Source organism: Trichechus manatus, unplaced genomic scaffold (genome assembly GCF_000243295.1).
Source record: "Trichechus manatus latirostris isolate Lorelei unplaced genomic scaffold, TriManLat1.0 scaffold00001, whole genome shotgun sequence".
Classification (NCBI taxonomy): Eukaryota; Metazoa; Chordata; class Mammalia; order Sirenia; family Trichechidae; genus Trichechus; species Trichechus manatus.
The window spans coordinates 20,891,800-20,918,818 of NW_004443937.1; the positions used below are offsets into that span (position 1 = coordinate 20,891,800).

The 27,019-nt window shown below is 39.2% G+C and overlaps 1 protein-coding gene across 1 annotated transcript in view; it reads right to left on the minus strand.

Moving 5' to 3' along the window:
• Positions 1-27,019, minus strand: part of ULK4 (unc-51 like kinase 4) — a 601,253-nt gene that overhangs the window by 408,610 nt on the left and 165,624 nt on the right. The window contains exon 22 of the mRNA XM_023727809.1: positions 19,902-20,029. Coding sequence (XP_023583577.1) covers positions 19,902-20,029 — 128 coding nt within the window. The remainder of the gene's footprint in view (positions 1-19,901; positions 20,030-27,019) is intronic.

Consider the following 27,019-nt stretch of genomic DNA (forward strand, 5'->3'; position numbering starts at 1 on the left):
TCCTACAGAGCCAAAAAAAAAAAAAAAGTTTTTAAAAAATTTTTTTAGGTGATGTAATGTTCAATTTACAGGATACCCTACCATATACACAGGTGCCAAGTGTAAGATCTAAGCATTTTTAGAGCATCTAGGGCCAGACTGACTTTAAAAAACTACACTAACAACATGACAGCGGTACCCTAAAGCTTTCTTATGGTCTGTGGTCCATTATAATTCCTAGATTTTTTTCTCCTTTCCTTCAGCAAGGTCAGTCTTTTAACAGTATCAGGACAGAGATGTCAACCAAATCTAGATGTAATTCCTAGCGCTAGCACCTCCCAGCATGACCTTGAACAAATTTCTTAAGCTCTTTAAAGCTTCAATTTTCTAATTGTACAATGGAATAATAATGTCTGCCTTGTAGACGGCTGTGAAGATTAAATGAAATAATAGCCTGGGGTATGATACATAGAAAATGCTCAAGAAATTACATACTTCTGCAGCTATTTTATTATTACCACCGCCACTAAACTCAGGATACTGCTTTCTTGAATACACAGATCTTAAGAGAAAATTCCCCGAGAAGTCTAACTCTGCTTCTCATCCCACTCTGCCTCCCTCACAAATCACCATGGTCAAAAATCTAGCCTCCTTACATCTAGCTCAACTGGCGTAACACAGTTTATAACGACAATGTTCTACATTCTACCTTGGCGAGTAGCGTCTGGGGTCTTAAAAGCCTGTAAGCAGCCATCGAAGATACTCCACCGGTCTCATCCCTTCAGGAGCAAGGGAGAATGAAGAGAACAGGATACAAGGAAAAGATGAGTCCGAAGGACTAATGGACCACAGCTACCAAGACCTCCATCAGACTGACTCGAGTACAGCTAGATGGTGCCCGGCTACCACCAATGACTGCTCTGACCAGGATCACAACAGAGGGTTCTGGACAGAGCTGGAGAAAGACGTAGAACAAAATTCTAACTCACAAAAAAAAGACCAGATTTACTGGCCTAAAGGAGACTGGAAAAACCCCGAGAGTATGGCCCCCAGACACCCTTTTAGCTCAGTGGTGAAGTCACTTCCGAGGTTCACCGTTCAGCCGGGGAGTAGATGGCCGCATAAAACCAAATGGGGCTAATAAGGCACAGCAGTCCAGGGACAAGGACTAGAAGGCAGAAGGGGACAGGAAAATTGTTGATAGGGAACCCAAGGTTGAGTAAGGATAGTGTTGATGTGTTGTGAGGTTCTTAACCATTGTCATAGCGCAACCTGTATACCAACTTTTTAATGAGAAACTATTTTGTTCTGTAAGCCTTCATCTAAAGTGAGAATAGCAGCACAGTTGGAAGAGCACAGTCGATGTCACTGAACTGTGCATGTAGAAATTTTTGAAATGGTGTATCTTTGGCTATGTATATTTTCACCAAAGAAAAAAGGTCGAGAAGGGAGAGGGTTGACATGTTGTGGGGTTGTTAACCAATGTCATAAAACAATATGTGTACTACTGTTTCGTGAGAAACTATTTGTTCTGTAAACCTTCACCTGAAGTACAATAAAAAATAAATAAAAATTTCCACTGGATTAAATTTGTGTACATACTCAAAAATAAATAAATAGAGAATAGCAGCACAACTGGAAGAGAGTAGTCGATGTCACTGAACTGTGTGTGTAGAAATTTTTGAAATGGTCTATCTTTGACTATGTATATTTTCACCCAAAAAAAAAAAAAAGGTGGAGAAAGGAGAGGGTTGACATGTCATGGGGTTATTATCCATTGTCATAAAACAGTATGTGTACTAATGTTTAATGAGAAACTATTTGTTCTGTAAACCTTCACCTGAAGTACAATTTAAAAAAAAAAAAAAATCTAGCCTCCTTAGCATTTTGGAGCACTGCCTCAATTGATTCAAATGAAAGAGACCATGACATTTTCCTATAGACAGTGTAGAAATGCATGCCATTAAAACTGTCCTGCTCCTTTTGATGTAAGAAGGATGCAAACGTTTCCTTTTAGGAAACAACTACCAGGACAGTTTTAAGTGAACATATAGAACGTATCATGATGTAACCTATTCTTCTATTGAGAGATGTTAGGGCTGCTTTCAGCCTTTGCTCTTACACACAACGCAGCTGTGAACACACTGCTGTGTCTGCCTCCTGGTGCCCAAGTGAAGAGCTGCTATAGTTCACGTACAGGAGTGGAACCTCAAATATTCAACTTCAAAACATACTGCCAAACTGTTTCCCAAGGTGGTTGTCAGAACTTACTCCCCCAGCAGTCTCTGAGTTTCGACCTCACCAATACCTAGTAGTATCAGACTTCTTAATGTCTACCTCCTATTGGGTTTCAAATGATATCTCACAGGGTTAACTTACATTTCCACAATTACCAAGGATAAGTATATTTTCATGTCTTTGCGGCATATTTTCTTTTTTGGGAAACTTGTTCATGCCTTTTGCTCACTCTCCCATTAGGTTGCTGATCTTTTATTACTGATTTATAGGAATTATTTACATGGCCTGGGTTTTTTCCCTTCCCTCTTCCTTTTTCCTTCTTTCTTCTTCTTTTTGCCTTTCACACTGAAGTTCTCCATCCACTAGAAATTGATATATCATGTGAGTTGAGGTTGAAATCCATTCCATTATTTTTCCAAATGTATAAGCACTTGCCTGGTACTATTTATTGAAAAGGTGTTTGTAAAACTAACGGTGAAGGAGAAAAGTAAAAAAAATAAATACCTGCAAAATCTGATTGAAAAGCAATTTGATCCCTAAATTTTCCCCTCTACCCAGTGAATCTAGGTAACTGCTTCTGGACTTTTACTCAGGCAGTAGAATTGAGATTTATTCTCTAGAGAAAGTAAAACAGACAATCTGGGCTGAGAGAAAGCAGACCAAGTTGAAAAGAGCACTATGAAGCTGAAAACAGGGAGTGGAATAATGAATTTATGCACAGTAAACAGTGAGACGTCCAGCTCCCTTTACCCGGTGGGTTCCCGGAACTCTTAACACAGCGAGATTCTTTCATTCCAGTAGAAGATCAGAATACCTTTCTTTGGTGAAGCTAACCGGCCTAGGAGAAACATGCCAAAGATACTGATGCTAATGTTCACATAAAAAAAAAAGTCCATACAGATGATATTAGAATAAATCACAAAGTCAACAAAACTCACCTATGCACTAAGAACTTCCAAAACAGGTTGTCGCTCCCTCAACTCTTGAGCTGACTAAACATTACAAGATAACTGAGAGCCTGGTTTCTTTGCTCTACATTGTTTGTGCATGCATTTTTTTATTTCTGTGTAGTACTCTACTATATGAATACATCACCATTTATTTATTCAGTTTACTATTCACAGACAGTTGGGCTGTTTCCGGTTTACAAATAATGCTACCAAAAATATCTTATGTTGGACATATGTAATCATTTTTGTTAGGTATATACTTAGGAGTGGAACTGCTGATTCATAAAACATCCCTACGTTCAATTTAACAGACAATGGTAATCAATTTACCAATGTGATTATTACATCAATTACACTCCAACAGGCATGTATGAGAATTTCAGTTGCTCTACATCCTTGCCAAAATTCTGCATTATCAGGCTTTATAATAATAGCCATTCTGACGGGTATGTATTGGTATTTGTAGTTATTCAATGGAATTTCCCTATGATTAATGAAGGTAAACACCTTTTCACATGTTAATTGGTCATTTGTAGATAACTACTTTTCTGAAGTCCCTGTTAACCTCTTGTGCTAGTTTTTCTACTGAGTATCTGTCTTCTTCTCACTGATAAACCAATTTTTTATATATTCTGAATAAGACCTCATTTTCAATTATATATGTGGTAAATATCTTCTACTCTGTGGAGCCCTTGCGGTGCAGTGGTTAAGAGCTTGGCTGCTAACCAAAAGGTCGGCAGTTCAAATCACCAGCTGCTCCTTGGAAACCCTACAGGGCAGTTCTACTCTGTCCTACAGGGTCACTATGACTCGGAATCGACTCCACGACAAAGGATTTACTCTGTGGTTTGATATTTTTACTCTCTTAATGATGTCTTTTGATGAACAGAAGTTCTTAATTTTAAGACAGTCCAATTTATCAATATTTTCCTTTATGATAATGCTTTTTTGTATCCTGTAAAAAACAAAATCTTAATCTACCCCAATTCATGAAATTATCTTCATTTGCTATCAACTGGAAGATCTGTCTTACCTTTCACATTTATATATATAAAATCTACCTGAATTTATTTTTCTGTACAATGTAACTTAGGGGTAAAGATTTTTTCCCTATATAATCCAGCACCATTTATTATAAACACCATCATTTCCCTACTATCTTCCCCTATATCTTATCTATTCTTCTCCATATTTTCCAATCTTTTGTTTTTCTATGCTTCATCCTAAATGATTCCAGTACACACAACCTTGCTTGCTGAAAGCAAAGAGGACTCGAAGCACTTGCTCATACAGATAAAAGACTATAGTCTTCAGTATGGATTACACTTCAACATAAATAAAACAAAAATCCTCACAACTGGACCTATAAGCAACATCAACATAAATGGAGAAAAGACTGAAGTTGTCAAGGATTTCATTTTACTTGGATACACAATCAACACCCATGGAAGCAGCAGTCAAGAAATCAGACAACACTGCACGCAAAAGACCTCTTTACAGTGTTAAAAGAGTTGGAAAATGAACAAAGAAAAATTGATGTATTTGAATTTTTGAGTTGGCAAAGAATAGTAACTATACCATGGATGGCCAGAAGAACAAACAAATCTTAGAAGAAGTACAGCCAGAATGCTCCTTAGAAGCAAGGGTGGCGAAACTGCATCTCATGTACTTTGGACATGTTATCAGGAGGGACCATTCCCTGGAGAAGAACATCATGCCTGGTAAAGTAGAGGGCCAGTGAAAAGAGCAAGACCCTCAACGAGATGGACTAACACGGTGGCTACAACAATGGGCTGAAGCATAATAACAATTGTGAGGATGGCGCAGGACCGGGCAGTGTTTCATTCTGTTATACATAGGGTCCTATGAGTCAGAATCAACTCAACGGCACCTAACAATGACAACTAAGTGTTAAAAAGCAAAGATATCACCTTGAGGACTAAGGTGCACCTGAACCAAGCCATGGTATTTTCAATTGCCTCTTATGCATGCAAAAGCTGGACAATGAATAAGAAAGACTAAAGAAGAACTGATGCTTTTGAATTATGGTGTTGGCGAAGAATATTGAATATACCACGGACTGCCAGAAGAACGAACAAATCTGTCTTGGAAGAAGTATAGCCAGAATGCACCTTAGAAGCGAGGATGGTGAGACTTTGTCTTACTTACTTTGGACAGGTTATCAAGAGGGATGAATACCTAGAAAAGCACATCATGTTTGGTAAAGTAGAGGGTCAGCAAAAAAGAAGAAGACCCTCAACGAGATGGATTAACACAGTGGCTGCAACAACGGGCTCAAACATAGCAACAATTGTGAGGATGCGCAAGACTGGGCAGTGTTTTGTTCTGTTATATATAAGGTTGCTATGAGTCAGAACCAACTCGATGGCACCTAACAATTCTTTCTTCAGCTGTGTCTAATCTGCTATTAGTCTCATCCACTGAGTTTTTACTTTGTTAGTGTATTTTTCAGTTCTAGAATATCCATTCAGTTCCTTTTTTATAGTTCTAGTTCTCTACCAAAATTCTTGATCATTCTATTTCCTGGAATATATTAAGCACTTTTATTTCAAAATCTGTACCTGTTAACTCCACTGTCTGAAACCCCTATGGATATTGTCTTTTTGTCTTGTTTCCTTTCTTTTTTAAATCATATCATCTTGTCTTCTCATAAGCGTGATTACTTTTGATTGAGTGATAGACTTTATAAATTAAAAACTTGGAAGATATTTTGAGGCCTAGGGTTATACTTCTCCAGACAGGATTTATATTTGCTTCTGGAAGGCAAGAGGGTGTCAATAAGGCTGAATCACCTTAATCCAGTCGGGGATTAGATGATTCAAAAGTGGGCTTTTTTCCCTGTTCCAGAAAATCCTACATATAAATAATAGTATCCCAGAAACAAACACAGAAAAAATGGAAGGGTTTATCTTTTGGCAATCAGGGAATCCAAAAGAAATACCCAAAAAAAAATTTAGAGTAGAAAAAAACAAATTCACACTTGTGTATAAGGAATTAACTTTTCTCTGAAATTGAAATTATCCATTATAAATCTTAATAATGTCTCTTAATTCTCATAATTTGAAATATCTTTTCCTTAAAGCAAGAACTACTCAAATAGTTTCCAAACTCTAGTACAGACTTAATGCATAAGAAAACATCCATTATCTCTGCTGAGAAAATGAAAGACTTCTGGAATCCATAATATTATAAAACTAACTCTAGAATGGTACTCCATTTCTTCATGCACTCCCCAATGACTTCACATTACAAAATGTGTTTTCATGGGCTATAGTAGAATAAATTGACTTTAGTGACAAGGGAACTTCAGTTACTAAAAGAATTCACATTCCACGAAGGAAATAATATGTAGAAACCATGTGAGTGTGATGTCAATAAACACTTTACAGTTGTGCTACAGTAAAACTGGGATATTTCTTAGTGTTCTATAAGGTTATCAAGTTAAAATGATCAACCGTCTGAACAATAACCCAAGTAAAATATGAATAAATAAGATCCATTCTTCTTCATTCCACTATCCTTCATAAAATTATTTTTCCACAGTTTCTAACATGTTTCCCAATCTAGTGCCCACCTCCAACCCCCATTTATCTCTATAATTCATTCCCACTACTGTGACCACATTTTTCTCACTTCCATCTCCATAGGAATACTTATACCCATTCTACACATATGCCTCTTATTATGCCCTCTTGTTATATTATCATGTTTTTGTGGCCAAACTCACCATATGCTATACTTGTTTTTACCTCTAGTATAAACCAATGTCTATAGAAAAATGAGCTGAAGAGTATACAAGAATGGTCACATTCATTTATTCATTCAATAAATATTTACTGTCTGCCCTGGTGATGCAGTGATTAAGAGCCTGGCTGCTAACCCAAAGGTCAGCAGTTCAAATCCACCAGGCACTCCTTGGAAACCCTATGGGGCAGTTCTACTTTGTCCTATGTCACTATGAGTTGGAATCAACTTGATGGCAACAGGTTTGGTTTAGTTTTTTGCATGCTAAGCCAAGCCCTGGTGGCGCAGTGATCAAGTATTTGGCTGCTAACCAAAAGGTTGGCAGTTCGAATCCACCAGCCACTCCTTGGAAACTCTATGGGGCAGTTCTACTCTGTCCTATAGGGTCACTGTGAGTTGGAATCAACTCAACGGTAACTGGTTTTTTTGGATGTGCTAAGCATTCTTCTAAGCTGAAGGGAATGTATACTCAAGTGGGAAGAAACAGATAATTAACAAATAAATCACTGGATGATAGTTTAGAAGGTGGTTAAGTCCTACAGAGAAAATTAAAGAATAAGACAACTACTCACTTGTCAGAGAAGGCCTCTCTAATAGGATGTCATTTAAGCAGAGGCTGAATAGTAGTAAAAAAGCAATGTGGAAGCTAGGGAAACACATTCCAGGCAGTTGGGAAGGCTTGGGCAACAACCTAAAAGCAAGCACATGCTTGGTGTGTTCCTGTGTGGCTGGAGAATAACAAAAGGAAAGATGAGAGAGAGAGCCAGAAGCCAGACCATGCAAGGCATTGTAGGCCATAGTACAGACCATAGATTTTACTCTCAATGAGGAGGAATGGCATGATCTGAGCTGTGGGTTAAAAATATCACAATGAATATTTAAGGACAGACTACAGAAAGATAAGAAGACCAATTAAGAGGCAACTGTAAATGTTCAGGTGAGAAATTATGATGGCTTTGGCTAGAGTGGCAGTGTTGAAATAGTAGAAATTGATGAGATTCTGGATATCATTTTAAGATACAGCTAAATTTGTAATTGAAGATGGGATATGAAAGAAAGAGAGAAGAAGGAATCCACAGTCTCTGACCCAAGCAACTGGAAGAACAGAAATGCCAATTATTGAGATGGGTGGAGAGTGCCAGAATAGCAGGTCTTGGGTAGAAAAATCATTAAAAGACATTGAAGTGGATGTATCATGTTGGCTGCTGATATATAAGTTTGAATTCAAAGGAAATGTCTGGGCTGATGACATAAACCAAAGAGTGGCCCATAGGTAGATGGTATGTAAAGCCATTAACTAAACGGGATCACCTAATGAGTGAACGTCTAAGGTCTGAGCCATGGCACTACTATAGAGCCTGGAAAGATAAGACAGGACCACCAAAGGAAACTGATAAAGAGTGACTAGTGAAGGTCAAAGAAAATCAAAAGAAGTGTCCTGGGTGCCAAGTACCAAAGTACTTCAATAAAGAAGAGGACTTAAAGTTTTTGGCAAAGGTGAGTTAAGTTATTCAGACAAAGCTTCCCACTGTAAAAAAAAAAAGTGCAGAATACAGTATATACCTACTTAAAATATAATCACATTAAATTGTGTATATTATAAATAAACATAGGAAAAATGCATAACTGTTTACTGTCATACAGAGCTTGTGGTTCAGATAAAATTTTCAGTGACAGCACCATACATGCAGGCAAAAAGTGCTGTCTCAAATAATTTAAATGGAAGGGAAGATGATATACTCCGGAATACTGTGTCAGATGATGCAGAAGAAATTCAAGGAACTGATGTCAAAGATGCTGTGATGACACTTCAATAAACCAGTCTGAAAAGATGCATGCAGAATGCTGAAATAAATTTATTTCATGAAATGCAAGTACAGAAAAAAAATTTCTAAATCACTACATTATTTGGTATATGTAGTTGTGAATGTGTACATGCTAGCCACAATAACAAATTAAATATTTAAAGGTTGATATTTGTCTATTTTGTCTAATTCTTAAAATAATTTATATATTCACCATGGCCCCCAAAAAACCTTTGTTTTGGACTTTCCATTGAAAAATTAGTCTTTCATATTATGATTACGGTTGCTTGGAATTCAACTAAATACAAGATGTTTTAATCAGATTACTCTGGCTGTTGTGTGGAGAATGAATTATCAGGAAAGGAGGATGGCAAGAATAGAAGCAGAGAGACCATTAGGAGGCTACTGAGATGCCCAGAAGTGATGCAGTCGGCTTGGACGAGGGTGGTGGTCTAAATGGAGAGAAGAGCATAAACGAGGAGTAGGGTGGTATATTTTGCAAAAAGAATCAATAGAATTTGCTGATGAACTGGACTGAGTGATCAGAAGAAGAAGAACATGGGTAACTTGGAGGTTTAGGCTTGACAGAGTGCTACTGAGACTCTAACTAAAAGGAACCGGATAAGCCAAGAAAACCTTGTGGAACTCAGTTCTACTCTGTAACACACTGGGTCACCAGGAGTCGGAATTAACAGCAACAAGTTTTTTTGGTTTTTAATCCACTCCACACTGCTTCTGCTCAAGAAACTTATTAGCAGCGGCGGAAGTATGGTTAATGGATTCAAGCCCATAAAATTAACTGGCCTTACAACAATAACAACTACCATGTACTCCACTGGTCAGGAACCTGGCTTGATAGAAGGAGGAATGGCACACTGAAAACTCAGTCCTCGTGCCAGCTAGGAAACAACACGCTAAAATAATTGGGTTCTAATTTACAACGTTAGGTGCGTGTTCTGAATTAGCCACTAAAATATACGCTACTGTCTCTTCCATAATCAAAATATACCAGTCTGGGAACCAAGGTGTGGAAGTGGGAGTGACCTTCTCTCACTATTATACTTAGTAACCCACTCATAGAAGTTTGGCTTCCTACCTCTACAACTTTGAGCTCCAATTGTTTGGTCCTGGGAAGAAAGCTTCTGCCAGAGGATGCAGCAATGATTCTGCTGAACTGAAAATTGTAACTGCTACCTAGTTATTTTGGGCAACAAAGAGGGTTACTCTACCAGCTAGAGTGAGTGATCTTGACAGCCAAGGGAAAAGTGGGTTGCTGCTAAGCAGGGAGGGGCAACTAGAATCCAGAAGATGCTCTGAGAAGACTATAAAACCAAAATACCCAAACTTGTTGCCACTGAGTTAATTCCGACTCACAGCAACCCTAGAGGACAGAGTAGAACTGCCCCATAGGGTTTCCAAGAAGTGGCTGGTGGATTTGAACTGCCAACCTTTGGTTAGCAGCTGAGTTTTTAACCACTATGGCACCAGGACTCTATTGAAAACCTCAGCAACCAAGAAAGGCAGATTCAATGAAGATTCAAATGTTTCAGGTACTTTACACCCCTAGTAAAGTACAAACCTGTGATTCAAATTTATTTATAACAATGGAACTACTGAAGACACATTACAAAAATGCCCTCAAAAAGGTAGCCTCACCAACTGAGTAAAAAGTTATCTGCAGTTCGGATATAAGATGGAGGAAAAAAAGAAAAACCTATTGCCATCAAGTCGATTCCGACTCCTAGAGACCCTAGAGGACAGAGTAAACTGCCTCAGTTGGGTTTCCAAGAAGCGGCTGGTGAATTTGAACTGCCAACCTTAGCTCTCTTAACCACTGCGCCACCAGAGCTTCTGGATATAAGATAGTGGCAGTTTTTTTCCTTAATTTGACAATATGATGGGTGGAATTACTATTTGATTATCTTTTAATTTGCATTTTAATTATTAACAAGGACTATCTGAATATCTGTTCCTATCTTTATTAATGTATTTACAGTAAATATCTTAACTCTTTAGTATATACGATACAAAAAAATTTCAGGTTTTGTTAGTATGTAAATTGTATTTATGATTCTTGGAGGATACAAAAGCTTCTACATCATAAATAAAAATTTTTATATCTTACAAAATTTGAAAATAGCCCAACTACCACAGTATTTTCTTATATGGTTTCTTTCATTGCTTTTCTGCTCAGAAAAGCTTTCCTGGCCCACACACATAGTTTTCTTCCAGCTATTTATGGTTTCTTTTTGGTATATAATTAATTCATCTGGAATTGACTTTTGCATAGTATAAAGTAAGAAAATAGTTTTTCCCACATAGTTAACCAATTATCCAGAGTAAATATTTCTTTTTTAAAAAAATCTTTTAAGATCAAGGCTTCTTTTTTTTTTTTTTTTTTTCCATTTTACCAATTACAATATTAATAGCAATGCTATGGAGGGGAAAAAATTCTAGAAAAACCTGGATCCATCGGTAGGCATTGACACTTCAGACTCATGGCAAACCTATACAATGAACTTACAAGACCATTTATCCTCTAAAAGGGTTATCATTTCTAAAAACACACAGGGCTCTATTTTATCACCTGTCATATTCAATATGAGTATGAAGCCATTTGGAGAAATAGGTAGACATTTGGGGCTATCATATCATTTTTATCTGATCCTGGCAGCTCAATTTCACTGCCTGTCTCATACTAGATAGATCTGAGGACTGACATCACAGAAAGTGTGCTGAAATTTAATCCATAAAGGTCAATGGTGATGATGGTAAGCAAGAAAAAAATATCTACATAATGTAGCAAAGGTTACCATGGCCTCTTGATGTGGGGTTCAGTTCTCAGGCAGAGGGGCAGCACTGTGATTTGCTCAGAATTTCAGCTGTTAGTAGAGTTCCAAGGGACAGGTAAGGAAGGAAAAACAATTTTCCATGGGAACTTTTCACAAAGAATTTTAACACCTGTCTAGCCCGAAGGCTGCCTCTCTTTTGTATACCTTTATGTTCTACCTTGCATTTGATATGCACGCATACTAAGGGCAGCACAAATATAATACCTGGGTTGCAGAGCACAAGGGAACAAATATCATCCACTTCCCATAGGCTGCTCTGGCTCCCTGCTGCTATCTGAGAGTAATTTACAATATTCACTTAATCCGCAAAGCCTAAGAAAATTAGAGCTTTGACTGCTTTAAGGATCTCCTTAATCATTCTAAAATAACTGGTATCTATTGCTAGCATTTTAAAAAATAATTTGGTTAGATTTGTTTTTTAATTACACAAGTGAAACATTCTCATTATAACAAGGACAAAAATGAATAAAGATAACATAATCTCCCTTCCCATCCTCCTCAGATATTCCATTTTGTATTATCCTTCCATGTCTGTCTCTCTATAAAATATATACAAATAAAAGTTTTGCCATTTTTGTCATTAAAAAAATCGTAATAAATAACTGTCCTTTCTTCTTTCACTTATCAGCATATAATGAACATCACTCCGGGTTAATCAAATGAAATCACTTATTTATATTACAGCTATACCATCATTCATTCAAGCATTTCAATACCAATAGATACTGACTATATTTCTAGGTCTTGCCTACTAGAAACTATGCTACATTGGATATCCTCATGCATATATTTGGACTAATTCATGCTTTCATTACTAGCACCTAAACACCAAAAGCAGGGCTGCTAGAAACTAAAGCAATGAATATTGTTAAGAGTAATGTGTGTTTCCAAGTTACTTTCCAAAAGTTGCAGAAGCTCACGTTCCCATAAGCAATGTTTAAAAGTGACTGTGAACTTCCAGTTCTGCTAAAATGGAATGGCCCCATTCCTCCCAGGTCCTCCCACTTGCAACTGAAAAACCCAGGACATAATACAACAAACATGCACGGGAAGACTCTGAAACGAGGAAAGGAGGAGGACTGAGGACTGCCTAGGGACCTCGGGACTTGAGAAACAACATGGCAGTGAGTCTCCTTGGTTTCCTTATTGGCTCCCCTATATCCAGGATTGGGCCCTGATGGCACAGTGGTTAAGCATTTGGCTGCTAACCAAAAGGTCGGCAGTTTGAATCCTTTAGTTGCTCCTTGGAAACCCTATGGGGCAGTTCTACTCTGTCCTGTAGGGTTGCTATGAGTCGGCAATGGGTTTTATACATCCAGGACAGGGCACTGCAGAAGCCTCCATAAAGAGACCCAAGGAAAGCCTGTTACCCCTACTCAAAGGGCAAGTAAAAAGGTGGCCCAAGAACAGAAAACCTTTTGGTAATACCTGACCCACTCCAGTCAAACACCAATGGAAAACCTGCACACGACTCCCCCTGCCCCCGCTGCAGTTTCAGTGGGATCAAGGAAAGAGTTATCTTCCACCCAATCAAGCTCTCCCAGGAAAGCAGGTGGTGTATTTCAATTTCCTCACCAGGTAGTGTGAGCAAGGCCAAGCAGGGAGCTAATCTCCTATCCCTAGCCCAGTGGAGGAAGGTGGCACTGTTCTGATTCCCCTGCAGGGGCAGTGTCCATGGGACTGAAGAGGCAGCTGATCTTCCATTCCCCACCTGGCAGGAGCAGGTGGTGCTCCAATATCCCTGCTGGGGTAATGTCCATTGGACTGAGGCAGGGAGCTGATCTTCCACTCCCCAGCCAACAGAAGCATGTGGCGCTCTGGTTCCCACCTCAGAGTAGTGTCAACAGAGGTCCAAGCCCAGTCAGTAACAATGAGACTTAATGAGGCAGAGTGAGGTGAGGCTAGTCACCAATATGCTTCACCACTACCACTGCCCTGTCCTGCCATATCAACAGGGTCCTGTAGGTGTTCCACATTACGGCCTTTCCTCAAATATCTGCTGGCCATTTACATTTAAGAATGATGCACTAAAGTGGAATAGGAAGGTCTGTATGCATGAGTAGGGTGTATGACTGAAGGGCTCTGCTATAGAATATTAGTCAAGGCTTCACTGGCTGCAGCTGGGGACACCCAGTGTTAGCCCCTGTAGAACTTGTATCGGGGACTGGTCAGCTTCCCTGAGAGGACTCTCCATACTGTAGCCTATGGTATGCGTCATGGATTGAACTGTGCCCCCCAAAAATGTGTGTCAACTTGGCTAGGACATGATTCCCAGTATTACATGACTGTTCACCATTTTGTCATCTGACGTCATTTTCCTATGTGTTGTAAATAGTACCTCTATGATGTTAACAAGGTAGGATTAGCAGCAGTTATGTTAATGAGGCAGGACTCAATCTACTGGATTAGGTTGTGTCTTAAATCAATCTCTTTCGAGATATAAAAGAAAGAAGCAAGCAGAGAGACAGGGGGACCTCATACTACCAAGATAGTAGTGCCAGGAGAAGAGCATGTCCTTTGGACCTGGGGTTCCTGCCCTGAGAAGCTCCAAGTCCAAGGGAAGACTGATGACAAGGACTTTCCTCCAGAGCCAAGAGAGAGACCCTTCCCCTGGAGGTGACACCCTGAAATTGTAGCCTACTAGACTGTGAGAGAATCAACTGTATCCACTTATGGTATTTCTGTTACAGCAGCACTAGATAACTAAGACAGTATGTAAACCAGGTTGTCAATGGTGTGTGAGTCAAGTACAGAAGGGGGCCGAACCTCTGACCTTCAGTGAACTTTCATACAATTCTCTGATATTCCATAAGGTGCCTTATCCTCTCTTAACCGTGTCTTGAAAGCCCAAGTCTGCAGCCTGCCCAGTTCACACTATGCAGAAAAAAATTCCAAGCCTCCTGCTGCAGTGGAAGAACCTACTGGATGTTCAGGGTTGGGGAGGACGGCCAGGGATCAAATCTCTATATACAGATTTCCCATCGCAGTCTCACCTTCCTCCCACCTCCACCTTCAAGGTACCTGGTACCTCCAATTCCCAACCCTCTAGAGTTCTGTCTTGCAGTATCCATGTCTCTTCCTGACGGTTTCCCTTGCAGACAATAAGGGGTCTCAGTAATCTCCATCATGCTAAGTTAATAAATATTCATCTGTTGACTTTCCAGTTTCCAAAACACAAAAACAAGTTGGCAATACTTGCTTCTTAGCCAGCTTTTCCTTTCTCTTTGCCTTTGTGGTTTTGTGCTTTTTAATACCTTTACTCTCATTTTAAGGAGGCCTGCTGGCACAACAGTTAAGTGCTCAGCTGATAACTGGAAGGCCGGCGGTTTGAACCTACCCAGCGGCTCTGTGGGAGAAAGACCTGGCAATCAGATTACATAAGGATTGATCAATGTCTTCAGCCAGCAGAGAGATGCAAATCAAAACCACAATGAGATGCCATTTCATTTCAAAGTGCTTAAACAGCTACAGATGCTAACAAAAAAGTCCGCAGTTCAAATCCACCAGTTGCTCCTACGAAGCCCTACAAGGTAGTTCTACTCTGTCCTCTAGGGTCGCTAAGAGTCAGAATCGACTCAACCACAATGGATTTTTTTTCTTAGGATGGTGAAGATGAAAAAAAAAAAAAAAGAAGAAGAAGAAAAATTAACATTTGTTGGCAAGGATGTGAGAAAATTGGAAACTTATCCACTGCTGGTGGAAATGCAAAATGGTACAGCCATTGTGAAAAATAGTTGAACAGTTCCTAAAAAAAACTAAAAACAGAACTACCATATGATCCAGCAATTCCACTGCTAGGAGTATACCCAAAGGACTTGAAAGCAGCAACAAACAGACATATGTACACTAATGTTCACTGCAGCACTATTTTATTCAAAATAGCCAAATGATGCTAACAACCTAAATGCCCATCAAAGAATGAATGGATAAATAAAACGTGGCATATACATACAATGGAATACCACTCAGCCAGAAAGAGAAATGAAGTCCTGACACATGCTACAACATGGATGGAGCTTGAAGACATTATGCTGAGTGAAATAAGTCAATCACAAAAGGACAAATATCCTATGATCTCACTTATATAAAAAGACAAGGACAGGCAAATGTACAAAACCAAAGTTCATAAGTGGTTACCAAGGGCAGGAGGGAGGGGGTAAGGGGGAGTTATTGCTTATGGAGCACTGAGTTTCTGTTTATGGTGATGGAAAATTCACATTAAGGGTAATGGCTGCATAGTCAATTAATGTAACTGAGTTCACAACATTGTACACCTGTAAAAAGTTAAGCAAGCAAGTGTTGTGTGCTATATATTTTTCCAACAATAACAAAACAAGACAAAACAAAAACAGCATCTACTGAGGCTGCTTACGTACAATCAAACACCTCATGGGATTTGGTTTCTTGGTTTGGAGATTTAGGGTCATAGTTTCATGGGACATCCCAGTTAATCAGCCTAATACTGTTTTTAGTGCTTCTGTTCTACCTCCTAGTTTGCTGTATAGTGTCTGGGGTCTTACAAGTTTGCAAGCAGGCATCCAAGGTACAACAATTGGTTTCTATTTTCGTGCAGCAACAGAAGAAGAAGGGGAGTCTGGAATAGGAGGAGGAAATGGAACGTGTGGCTAATTACCTCCATCAACAATTGCCCCCTTTGCCATGAGACCAGAAGAACTGGATGGAGCCCAGCTACCATTACTGAGTGTTTTGATCAAAGATTCTATAGAAGAATCCTGATTAAAAGGGGAGGAATGCAGAATAGAATTTAAAATTCTAATGAAATGCAAACATTCTGAAGCCAGAGAGGTTGGATGAACCTCTGAAATTATTGCCCTGAGATTATCTTTAAATCTTAAACCAAAAATATCCCCTGAAGTCTTCTTTAAATCCAACAACAGGTTACCTTAATTAGTAAAGAATGTCTGCCTTGAGCACTGTGCTCTTTTAAAGAACTATCTATATGGGATCAAATTGACAACAGCAACTCAAAAGGTTAGATGGAAGCTTAGGAGGCAGTGATTTTATGTTAATAGGGGAGGAACAATTTGGAAAAAGAGGGTGAGAATGACTGCACAACTTGAAGAATGTAATCAATGTCACTGAATTGTACACATAGAAATTGAAGTGGTGTATGTTCTACCATGTATATTCTCAACAACAATAAAAAGAAAAAATTATTATAGCCAAGAAAACCCTACAGGGCAGTTCTACTCTGTCACATGGAGTCACCGTGAGTCAGAATCAACTCGATGGCACACAACAACTCTCATTTTAGTACAGTTTCAGAAGAGAGGAGCTATGTAACCGTGTGTTTTCAAAAGACTATATCCAACCAGGAAGCAATGTCTATTATTTCTTTAAATTCTCCTCCATCTGTTCTTTTCCTCCTCCTGGAATTTCTGGCATTTTGCATGTGAGGTCTCCTGGATCTACCCTCCATCTTTCTTACTGTTTATCCATGTCTTTGTAACGTGGCTTTGTGTGGTTCAATGTTTGCTTTCATACTGACTCTCAAACCACTAATGCTATCCCCATCAGAGGGCTCTCTCTTTCAGTTCTGTGGCATTTCAAAAATAAGAAGTCAAATTTTTTAGTTTTTTAAACTTAACTGCCTCTCCATAAGAGATTTAATTGATTGATTGTTAAAATTGTTTTCTGTCTCTTCCATTAGTTCTGCCTCAGTAAGAGCTGCCTGTTCTTTTTCTTCCTCTTTCAAGTGCTGTATCTCCTTAAATGGGCTATAAGATCTCTCTGCCTACTCAGGACTTCTTTGCCTACTGAGCATCTCATTAGGACAGGCTGCGGCAAAAAAAAACAAGACAGTGAGAAAGAGCTATTCTCTTCAAGTGCATTAAGGTGAGCTAGTCTTCTCCCAGCCTCACAAATAAGGGAAGACTGGCCCACCAGTGCGGTCCTGCTCAAAATCTCCTGGGAAGAGGACTGCCCAGCCCCAATCATAACCACATACAGAGAGCAAGACTGTGCATCCAACCCTAAGGAGGGCTCTGCACTGGCATCTGCATTTTGGACCCTGTGGAAGCCCCAAAGTCCAGTATTCACCCCAAGCTTTGAGGACAGGGGCATCAGCTCTGCCCTGGCTCTCTTGGCTCTCATGCAGTCCATCTCCCTCATCTCTCCCACAAGGCTAAGCCTCACTTTCCAGGCCCCCTGACTACACTCATCCTACTCACTGTATTACTCCAGAGAGTGAGCAGAGGAGAAGCTGGGGTCAGGGGTGTGCATTCAGGCCACCATCTTCCCACCACTGCTAAAGGTTCTAAATATTCCCTCAGGGACAAAGACATCTCAGCAATTCCCATGGAGGACCAAACGTGTCATATCCTGGCTCTAAAGGTCTGAGTGGTTTAGTTCTTTCCAGCTAAAGGGTTTCTGGAGTTGGGGCTACAGTGGGTATTTTAGATAAGGGTGATCAGAGTGGCACCAAGAAAACATGGCACTTCAATAATGACCTGCATGACATGAGCAAGCCAGCCACGCAAACTCTAGAAGGGGGGCATTACAGACATAGGGAACAGCAACTGAGAAAAGGCCCGAGTATAATAGGTTTAGTGGGTTCAAAAGCAACAAGAAAAACCACGTGGCTAGAACGAAGTAAACAAAAAGAATAGTGGAAGACAAAGGCTGAGAGGTCGGCAGGGATTAGATCAAGTAGGACAAAGTAGACCATGGTAAAGAGTAGGAGCATTATTCTAAAGTGACAGGAGGTTACTAGAATCTGAGCAGGGAGGAAAGAAAAGCTGATTCACATCGTGTAAAAGATACTCTAGTTGCAATATAGAGATCAGACTGTGAGCACAAGAAATGATGTCAAAACATCTCTTGAGAAACTATTTTAGTGAAAACTGATGGTAGGCATAAGGAGCGATTAGAGGCAGTGAAACCTGAGGCCAGACTGTTAAAACAAACAGGCAAGAGTGATTTCCACTTCCGGCCATAATGGACTAACAGGGACAGGATTCATCCTTTCGTCTAAAATAATGGCAAAAAAAAAGGACAAGGTATCTGAGGGCTCAGTTTTCAAAACAATGGACACAGAAGAATGAAGAACAGTTATCCCTGAGAGAAGGAAAGAAATAAGGTTTGTTAGGAGCTTCCACCTAACCTTCAATTTGAAATGATTAATCTACAGTGTAATGACATGCTAAAAGGCAAATTAACAAGAGAACAATCTAATAGAATTCTGCAAATGTCTTCCAAGAGATTAACATACTCAGTTAAAATCATAAGCTCATAGATTGATGGTGGTATTTGGCAATACTTATCTGCGTGAAAAGACATTTTTAAAGATGAAATATGTAAAATCTCATAACATATCAGCATTAAAAGATGAACATTTGCAGTCAATTTGATTATGGGGACACTAATTTTGATCCCCAATTAAGCAACATGTTATTCCCCCACAAAAAATGAATTCCGTTCTTCTCATTAGTAGACTTATATTACAAACACGGAACTCGATTATTATTAAATCACCATTTTTTTTCTCTTGTTATGTATCTACATAATATTCTCAGATTTGCCTCTTGACCCACAAAGGCTAAAATATTTACTCTTAGAGCATTCACAGAAAAAGTTTACCAACCTCTAATCTAGATCAATCCTACTACTTCCAGGCTATACTCAGTATTCTAGAACAGGTACAAAGCTGGATCTAAAAATAGATATTAAAACATATTTTGAAGGATCATCTGGGCTTCAATGGATCATGGACAGGACAGTTCAGAAGACATTAATCAGAAATTATCAAAGTGTGAAGGAAGCTTACAGTGCATCCAGCTCAGCTCCTCCTTTTAGAAGAGGGAGTTAAAACCCAGAGAGAGTGAGGGCTCTGCCCAGCAAGAACAGACTACAGACATCCTGATTCCTGCCCTGCAACTTCCTCTACTCCATTAGGCTGTTCTTTCTGGGCCTTCAGCTCCTCATTCCAGAGTTTTTACAGTTAAAACAAATAAATAATACAGCCAAGCCACTGATCAAAGAAGGTTTCCCAAAGGTACAAACCATTACCAACTTTCATATGTTGCCCTGGATTATTCCCAGACCTAGGAGACCCCAGGCATTTCCCACCCTTCTTCAGCCCCAGAGGTCTTTCTTTAGTCCTCAGAGTTTCCAGGCTGAGATTCCAAGTGAAATATTAAACCCCCTGAAAAATCTAACAAAAAAAAAAAAAAAATGCTTTCAACACCAGGTACACGGAAACCAAGAAATATCCTATAAAAAAGCATATAAAAACATTCATAAAACAGGCAGCAAATTGAAGTTACTGATGAACTCATCAGAAAAAATCCTACCTTGCTTGGCAGCTGAGGAGTAACATCTCACGATTATGAATTAAAATATATAAAAGAACCAGGAAGGCTTTTGCTCTAATGGAAGTTGAGGGACTGTCAAGTAATCGGATAATTGTGGAGACAAAATCCTGCAGAAGAGAATTTTAAGTTTCTTGAGAACACATGAAATAAATAGGGCAACCTTAACTAAAAGGGTGAACAAATTATAATAATAAAACAAAAAAGCAGGAAATGAAACACTATCAGCTGCTATTTTTGCCTTCTTAACTGTGTCAGGCACAAACTGAATTTTTAATATGTATTATCTCATTTAACACTAAGAACTTGACAACATTATCTCTGATCTTAAAAAAAGAAAGACAAATCTTGAAGAAGTTAAGCAATCTTCCCAAGTTCACAGAGTTGGATTCTGGTCTAGGCCAGATGGACAACATAGCCTGTCAATTAACAACTCAGCCACACAATTGGAAGTGTGGCAGTTACTAGAACGACTGGCAGTCATGACTGACTATATGTACGAATCACCAGGCAAACCTGTATATACAGAGATTGTACCTCTAGTCTACACACCTGAGGTCTTACAGACATAAAATAAAAGCAATATGCGACAGAAAATATGACATTTTGAATGACATGAAAGAAAAACCTGTAATCTTATAACATTCTTTAATTAAAAGTATAACACAACACAACAGGAATACTTATTGAAAAATTAATAGTGCTATTTTCTCTTTTAACAGATTATATTCAGGTGACCTGTAAATCCACACACATACACACACACAAGTATGTAAACAGCCAGGAATATGGAATCATATTACTAGCAAGATGGCTGCAGAGAGCAGAAATACAAGCTCCCGAAAGTCCTTAACAGAGGCAAGCAGCTAGAGTAACACTGTGTGTCCAAGGCAGACCAAAGCAGCTCAGTTGTTTTGTCCCAACTCAGTAAGAATTTACACAGTCATGTCCTGGTGGTGCAGCAGTTAAGAGCTCGGCTGCTAACCAAAAGGTTGGCAGTTCGAATCCACCACCCGCTCCTTGGAAACTCTACAGGACAGTTCTACCCTGTCCTATAGGGTCACTATGAGTCGTAATAGACCGGACGGAAACGGGTTTGTGTTTTTTCTGTATACACTTCTATTTAGTGAAATATTTATAAGCATCAGGTTCTTCTAGTTCCTGAACCAAATTATCAAAACCACATCATCACCTAGGGTAAAGAAAATAGAATCAATGCCCCCCAGGTGTTCTTGAGTAGATCTGTTTCTACCTTTCCAGCTTCTAGACAGTAGATAGCCCACTTCCCCATAGCCCACTCCTGATTTTAATTTACACTCTGTGGTCCAAGAACTACTATCACAAATCTGTTTCCCCCATCAACAGACCCTGTCTTAGTCATCTAGTGCTGCTATAATAGAATTACAACAAGTGAATGGCTTTAACAAAGAGATTTATTATCTCACAGGCTAATAGGCTGAAGTCTGAATTCAGAGTGCCAGCTCCAGAGGAAGGCTTTCTCTCTGTGTCAGCTCTGGAGTAAGGTCCTTCTCATCAATTTTCTCCTGATCTAGGAGCTTCTCCGCGCAGGAATCCCAGGTCCAAAGGACTTGCTCTGCTCCTGGAGCTGCTTTCTTGGTGGTACGAGGTCCTCTGCTGTCTTCCCTTTCCTTTCATCTCTTGTAAGATAAAAGGTGAGGCAGGCCACACCCCAGGGAAACTCCCTTTACATTGGATCAGGGATGTGACCTGAGTAAGGGTATTACATCCCACCCTAATTCTCTTTAACACAATCTAATCTTGCCTCATTAACCACAGGCAGAGATTAGGATTTACAACACATAGGAAAGCTACATCAATCACAAAATGGAGGACAATCACATAATACTCAGAATCACGGCCTAACCAAGTTGACACAGATTTTGGGGGGACACAATTCAATCCATGACAGTCCCTAACAAGGACATCAAAGTATATGAACAGACATTTCTCCAAAGGAGATAATATGGATGTCAAATAAAGACATGAAATGATGCTCAATATCATATCATTACAGTAATGCAAATTAAAATCACAATGAGATCCCAGTATATACTTATAAGAATGGCTAAAATGAAAAAGGCAAATATGTGGAGCAACTAGAATTCTTTATGCATTGCTGGTAGGATTGCAAAATGGTACAGTCACTGTAGAAAACATTTTGGCAGTTTCATAAAAAAGTTAAACATACACCTACTACATGCTCCAGCCATCCCAGTTCTAAATATTTATTCTAATGAAATAAAAACTTACATTCACAGAAAAACCTGTACACAAAAGTTTAAAGCAGCATTATTCAAAATAGTCAGACAGTAGAAACAACACAAAGGTATTTCAGTGAGTACGTGCATAAATAAAACTGTGGTACATCCACACAGTGAAATACTATTCAACAATAAAAATGAATGAATTACTGATATATGCAATCACATGGATGAATCTTAACCACATTATATTAAGTGAAAGAAAGCAGTCTCATATCCTACTTACATGACATTCTGAAAAAGGCAAAACTATAGGGGCAGAGAAGAGATAGTGATTGTCACAGGTTGGGGGAGGGGGAGGGCTTGACTCAATGGGGAACAGCATAATGACACTCTTTGAGGTGTTGGAATTGTTTTGTATCCTACTTGTGATGGTGGTAATGAGAGACTATGCAGGTGCTAAACCTAATAGAACTATATACCAAAAAATAGTGATTTGTACTGTATGTTTTAAAAGTAACAAAAAGTGATTTAAAAATATATATTATTAAATAATATAAAGTATATATTTTTAAATCATAATCATATTTTAAAATCCTAAAATAATATATATACATATATTCACATATGTATCAATCAGGCAAACATAAACAAAAAAGAAAGCAGGGACTTGTGGTCTCCTTTTCAGCATGGAAAAAGCTTCGCATGCTTTGTTCCCATTGTCTCAATAAGAAAAAGGCTGAAAAACTGAACGTCAACAGCTCTTCTTAGATCCATCAGAGAACTGAGGTCACAGGGCAAACCGCCAACCTAAAAACTGGAGAGAGAGACAGGCTGATACAAGATTCACCACTAACTGGGTGTACAGACAGTCACCACTGGACTCAGCATCAGGTAGGATGGGTAACTGACTAACTTCTGGAAACTGAGCTTGAACTAGCTTGAGAGAGAAAAACTCCTGAAAGCCCAACCTCAGGGAGGATTACCACACCTTCATGAGTTCTACCTCCAGGAGTCCCATACCACATTCTCACTGTGAAGCTCAGAGAAAAATCTCCTCACATTTCTGGGAGGAAAAGAGAAAAAAAAAAAAAAAATTTTTTTAAATAGCTCTCTCTTTTCCTTAACAACTGGTCTGCCCACAAGGGATAATACTTTAACAGAGTCTAACTACTGAAAACCTTGTGAAGCACAGTTCTACCCTGATACATGAATCAGAACTTATTCAACAGCAACTGATTTAAGCGAGATAACCAAAAAAAAACCATTGCTGTCAAGTTGATTCTGACTCATAAAGACGCTATAGGACTGTCATAGATTCAATTATGTTCCCCAAAAACATGTGTATCAATTTGGCTTGGCCATGATTCCCAGTACTGTGTGCCTACCATTTTGTCATCTGATGTGATTTTCGTATGTGTTGTAAATCCTATCACTATGACGTTAATGAGATGGATTAGGGGCAGTTATATTGATGAGATCTACAAGATTAGATTGTGTCTTAAGTCAATCTCTTTTGAGATATAAAAGAGATAAGTGAGCAGAGAGACAGAGGGACCTCATACCACGAAGAAGGCAGCGCCAGGAACAGAGCACATCCTTTGGACCTGGGGTTCCTGAGCAGAGAAGCTCCTCAACCAGGGGAAGACTGATGACAAGGACCTTCCTCCACAGCCAAAAGAGAAAGAGAAAGCCTTCCCCTGGAACTGACACCCGGAATTGGGACTTCTAGCCTACCGGACAGTGGGAGAATAAACTTGTTTAAGCCATCCACTTGTGGTATTTGTTATAGTAGCACTAGATAACCAAGACCAAGACAGAGAAGAACTGCCCCATAAGGTTTCCCAGGCTGTAACCCTTACAGAAGCAGACGGCCGCATCTTTCTCCCATGGAGCAACTGATGGGTTCAAACTGCAGACCCTTCGGTTAGAATCCAAGCACTAATCCAAAGCACCTTTTAACCAAGACAGAGGTACAAAAATACCCACCTCCAGCTCTCTCTAACTTTTGATTGGGGCGGGGGGGAGGAATACACAGTAAAAGCATCCTCTAATCTTCCTGGCTCACCTAAGGGGTCACTAAAATGCTGAGATCTAATCATAGGATCATAGAATGCTTACCCTCTCTCCACCATCATACCACCACAGCAATATGATAAGAAGATTACAATTAAAAGAACATCTGTCCCTTTTATATGATACCTCATGTCTGGCTTTCAACAAAAAATTACAAGGAATGCTAAAAGGCAAAAAACATAAACTGAAGAGACAGGACAAACATCAGAATCAGACTAAGATATGAAAAATATTTTGGAATTATCAAACTGGGAATTTAAAATAATAATGATTAATATTCATCACTAGTCTTTCAGTTTGTCATACTGTGATGGCTTACATGTTGCTATGATGCTGGAAACTATACCATCACTATTTCAAACACCAGCAGGATCACCCATGGTAGGCAGGTTTTGGTGGAGCTTCTAGACTAAGACAAACTAGGAAAAAAGGTCTAGCAATCTACTTCTGAAAATCAGCCAAAGAAAACTCTATGGATCAGAACGGTCCAATCCCATTGTGTATATGGTCACCATGAGTCAAGGGCCAACTCCACAGCAGCTAACAGCAACAAAAATATTATTAATACACTAATGGATCTAGTAAAAAAAGTAGACAACATACCAGAACAGATGAGTAGTTTAAGCAAAGAGATGGAAACTCTAAAAAAAAGAATCAAAAGGAAATACTAGAGATCAAAAACACTGTAATGGAAATAAAGAATGCTGTTGATGGGCTCATCAGTAGGCTAAACACAACCAAGACAAGAAATCAGTGAGCCTGAAGGTTATGTCAATGGAAATTTCCCAAACTGAAAAGTAAAGAGAAAAAAAAACCGGGGGAAAAAATATGAAGCAGAATATCCAAGAACTGTGAAATAATTACAGAAGGTGTAACATATGTGTAACAGGAATACCAGATGGAAAAGAGAAAAAGGAACAGAAGAAATATTTGAAGTCATAATGGCTGAGAATTTTCCAAAATTGTGGACAGACACAAAACCACAGATCCAGGACGCTCAGAGAATACCAAGCAAGTTAGATCCCAAAAAGTCTCCACCGAGGCATATCATGTTCATACTTCAGAAAAACAAAGACAAAGAAAAAATCCTGAAAGAAGCCAAAAGAAAAAGATACTTTACTTATAAACGAACAACGATTAGACTTCTCTTCACCGACCATGCAAGCAAGAAGAGAGTGGAGTGAAACACTTAAAGCAGAGTATCTGCTCCCGATATCTGAAAAGACAGTATTTAGGCTAAAAAGAAGTAAACAAGGCAAAGAAGAACATTCCATAATGTTACAGGCCACCATTCACAACAAACAACGTTAAAGAAGAATACCTCTGCCTCAAATAACATACCAACCATATAAAGTGGAAATTACCAATGGAAAAAAAAGCAATAGACACAAATAATATAAGACTTTATCACATCACTCTCAGTCCAAGACTGTAAAGGGGACAAAAATAAGTAAGGATACAGAAGACCTACATAATACAATCAATAGATAAGATCTCATAGGTATATATCAAACTTTACACTCAAATAATAGAAAATATACATCTTTCATGACCAACTATGAAACATTCCTTTAAAGTAACCATATAATAGTTTGCAAAGAAAACCTCAATATAGTATATAAAGTAAAAGATATAAAAACAACAAAACTTTCTGATTACAATGCAGTAAACAAGAAATTAACACAAGTATCAATAATCTAAAAGGTCCTTCTACCTGAAGATAATTAACAACCCTTAAAGAGAATCTACAAACCAAAATTACACAAATAAAAAATATATACACTAGTAAAAACACTGTATATCAGAAAATATGGTGTACAATTACAGCAGCAATCATGGGAAAATACATACAGTTATAAATAAAACTGAAACAAAGAAAATTATTTCCTGAGGACTTCTGGCAAAATCGCGCTCCAGGCAGAAGGACCATGCCATCCCTCCACAGCAAACATACGAAAAACGAAGCCAAACAGACAAAATAACAATCCTGAAACCCTACAACATCAAATGAAGAGATAAAGAACTCAGCCAAGCACCAAATGGAGTGAGAAAACTGACAGAGAACAGAGAATGAGGAGAGATTCATGCAGAGGTCCCCCATCAGCTAATGCAGCGTGGATCCGACATCTTGGACTCCTATCAGAGACCAGCAAACAGGGGGAACAAGAAAGCAGCTTCACAGAGCTTCCAGCGGAAGACAAAACAACCGTTAATTTGCAATATATGCTTTCCCACCCCCACCCTTCCTCACCCCCACTCGCCCTCCTCTGCTTCCCGCGGACACAGTCTCTTGTCCAGGAAACACCAGCTGCTTGGATAACACCAGCTCGCACTAGCTGGCTCTCTGAGTGCCATTTGTTGGCTGCTACTATTGCTTTTTTTTTTTTTCCGCTTCTTTTGATTTCTTCCTTACCTCTCACCACCTCCCCCTCCCTTAGCTCAAATAGCTGGCTCCGTGCGCCATCTTTGCTTCTTCCTGAGGGGCTGCAGAGCTCCGATCGGGTCTGGAGCTGCTTCCCGGTCTGGACTGCCACGCTGATGGGATCCTGGGGCTTTTGTTGTTTGTTTGTTTTCAACTGTTTGTTTCTTTTCGTTTTCTTGACTTGGGAGCCCATTCTGGCCAGGTGGTGCTGCGTGGCTTGGAAACTACCCCCTCGGCTTGCACGGACGTCCACAGGAATACATCAGGGCATTTCTTTTTTCGTTGGGGTTTTTCTTTTTTTCCTCTTTTTTGGGGGGGCTTTTCTTGTTCTTTTTTTAATTTGTTTTGTTTTCTTTTCTCTCTTTTTCCCTTTTTGTCTT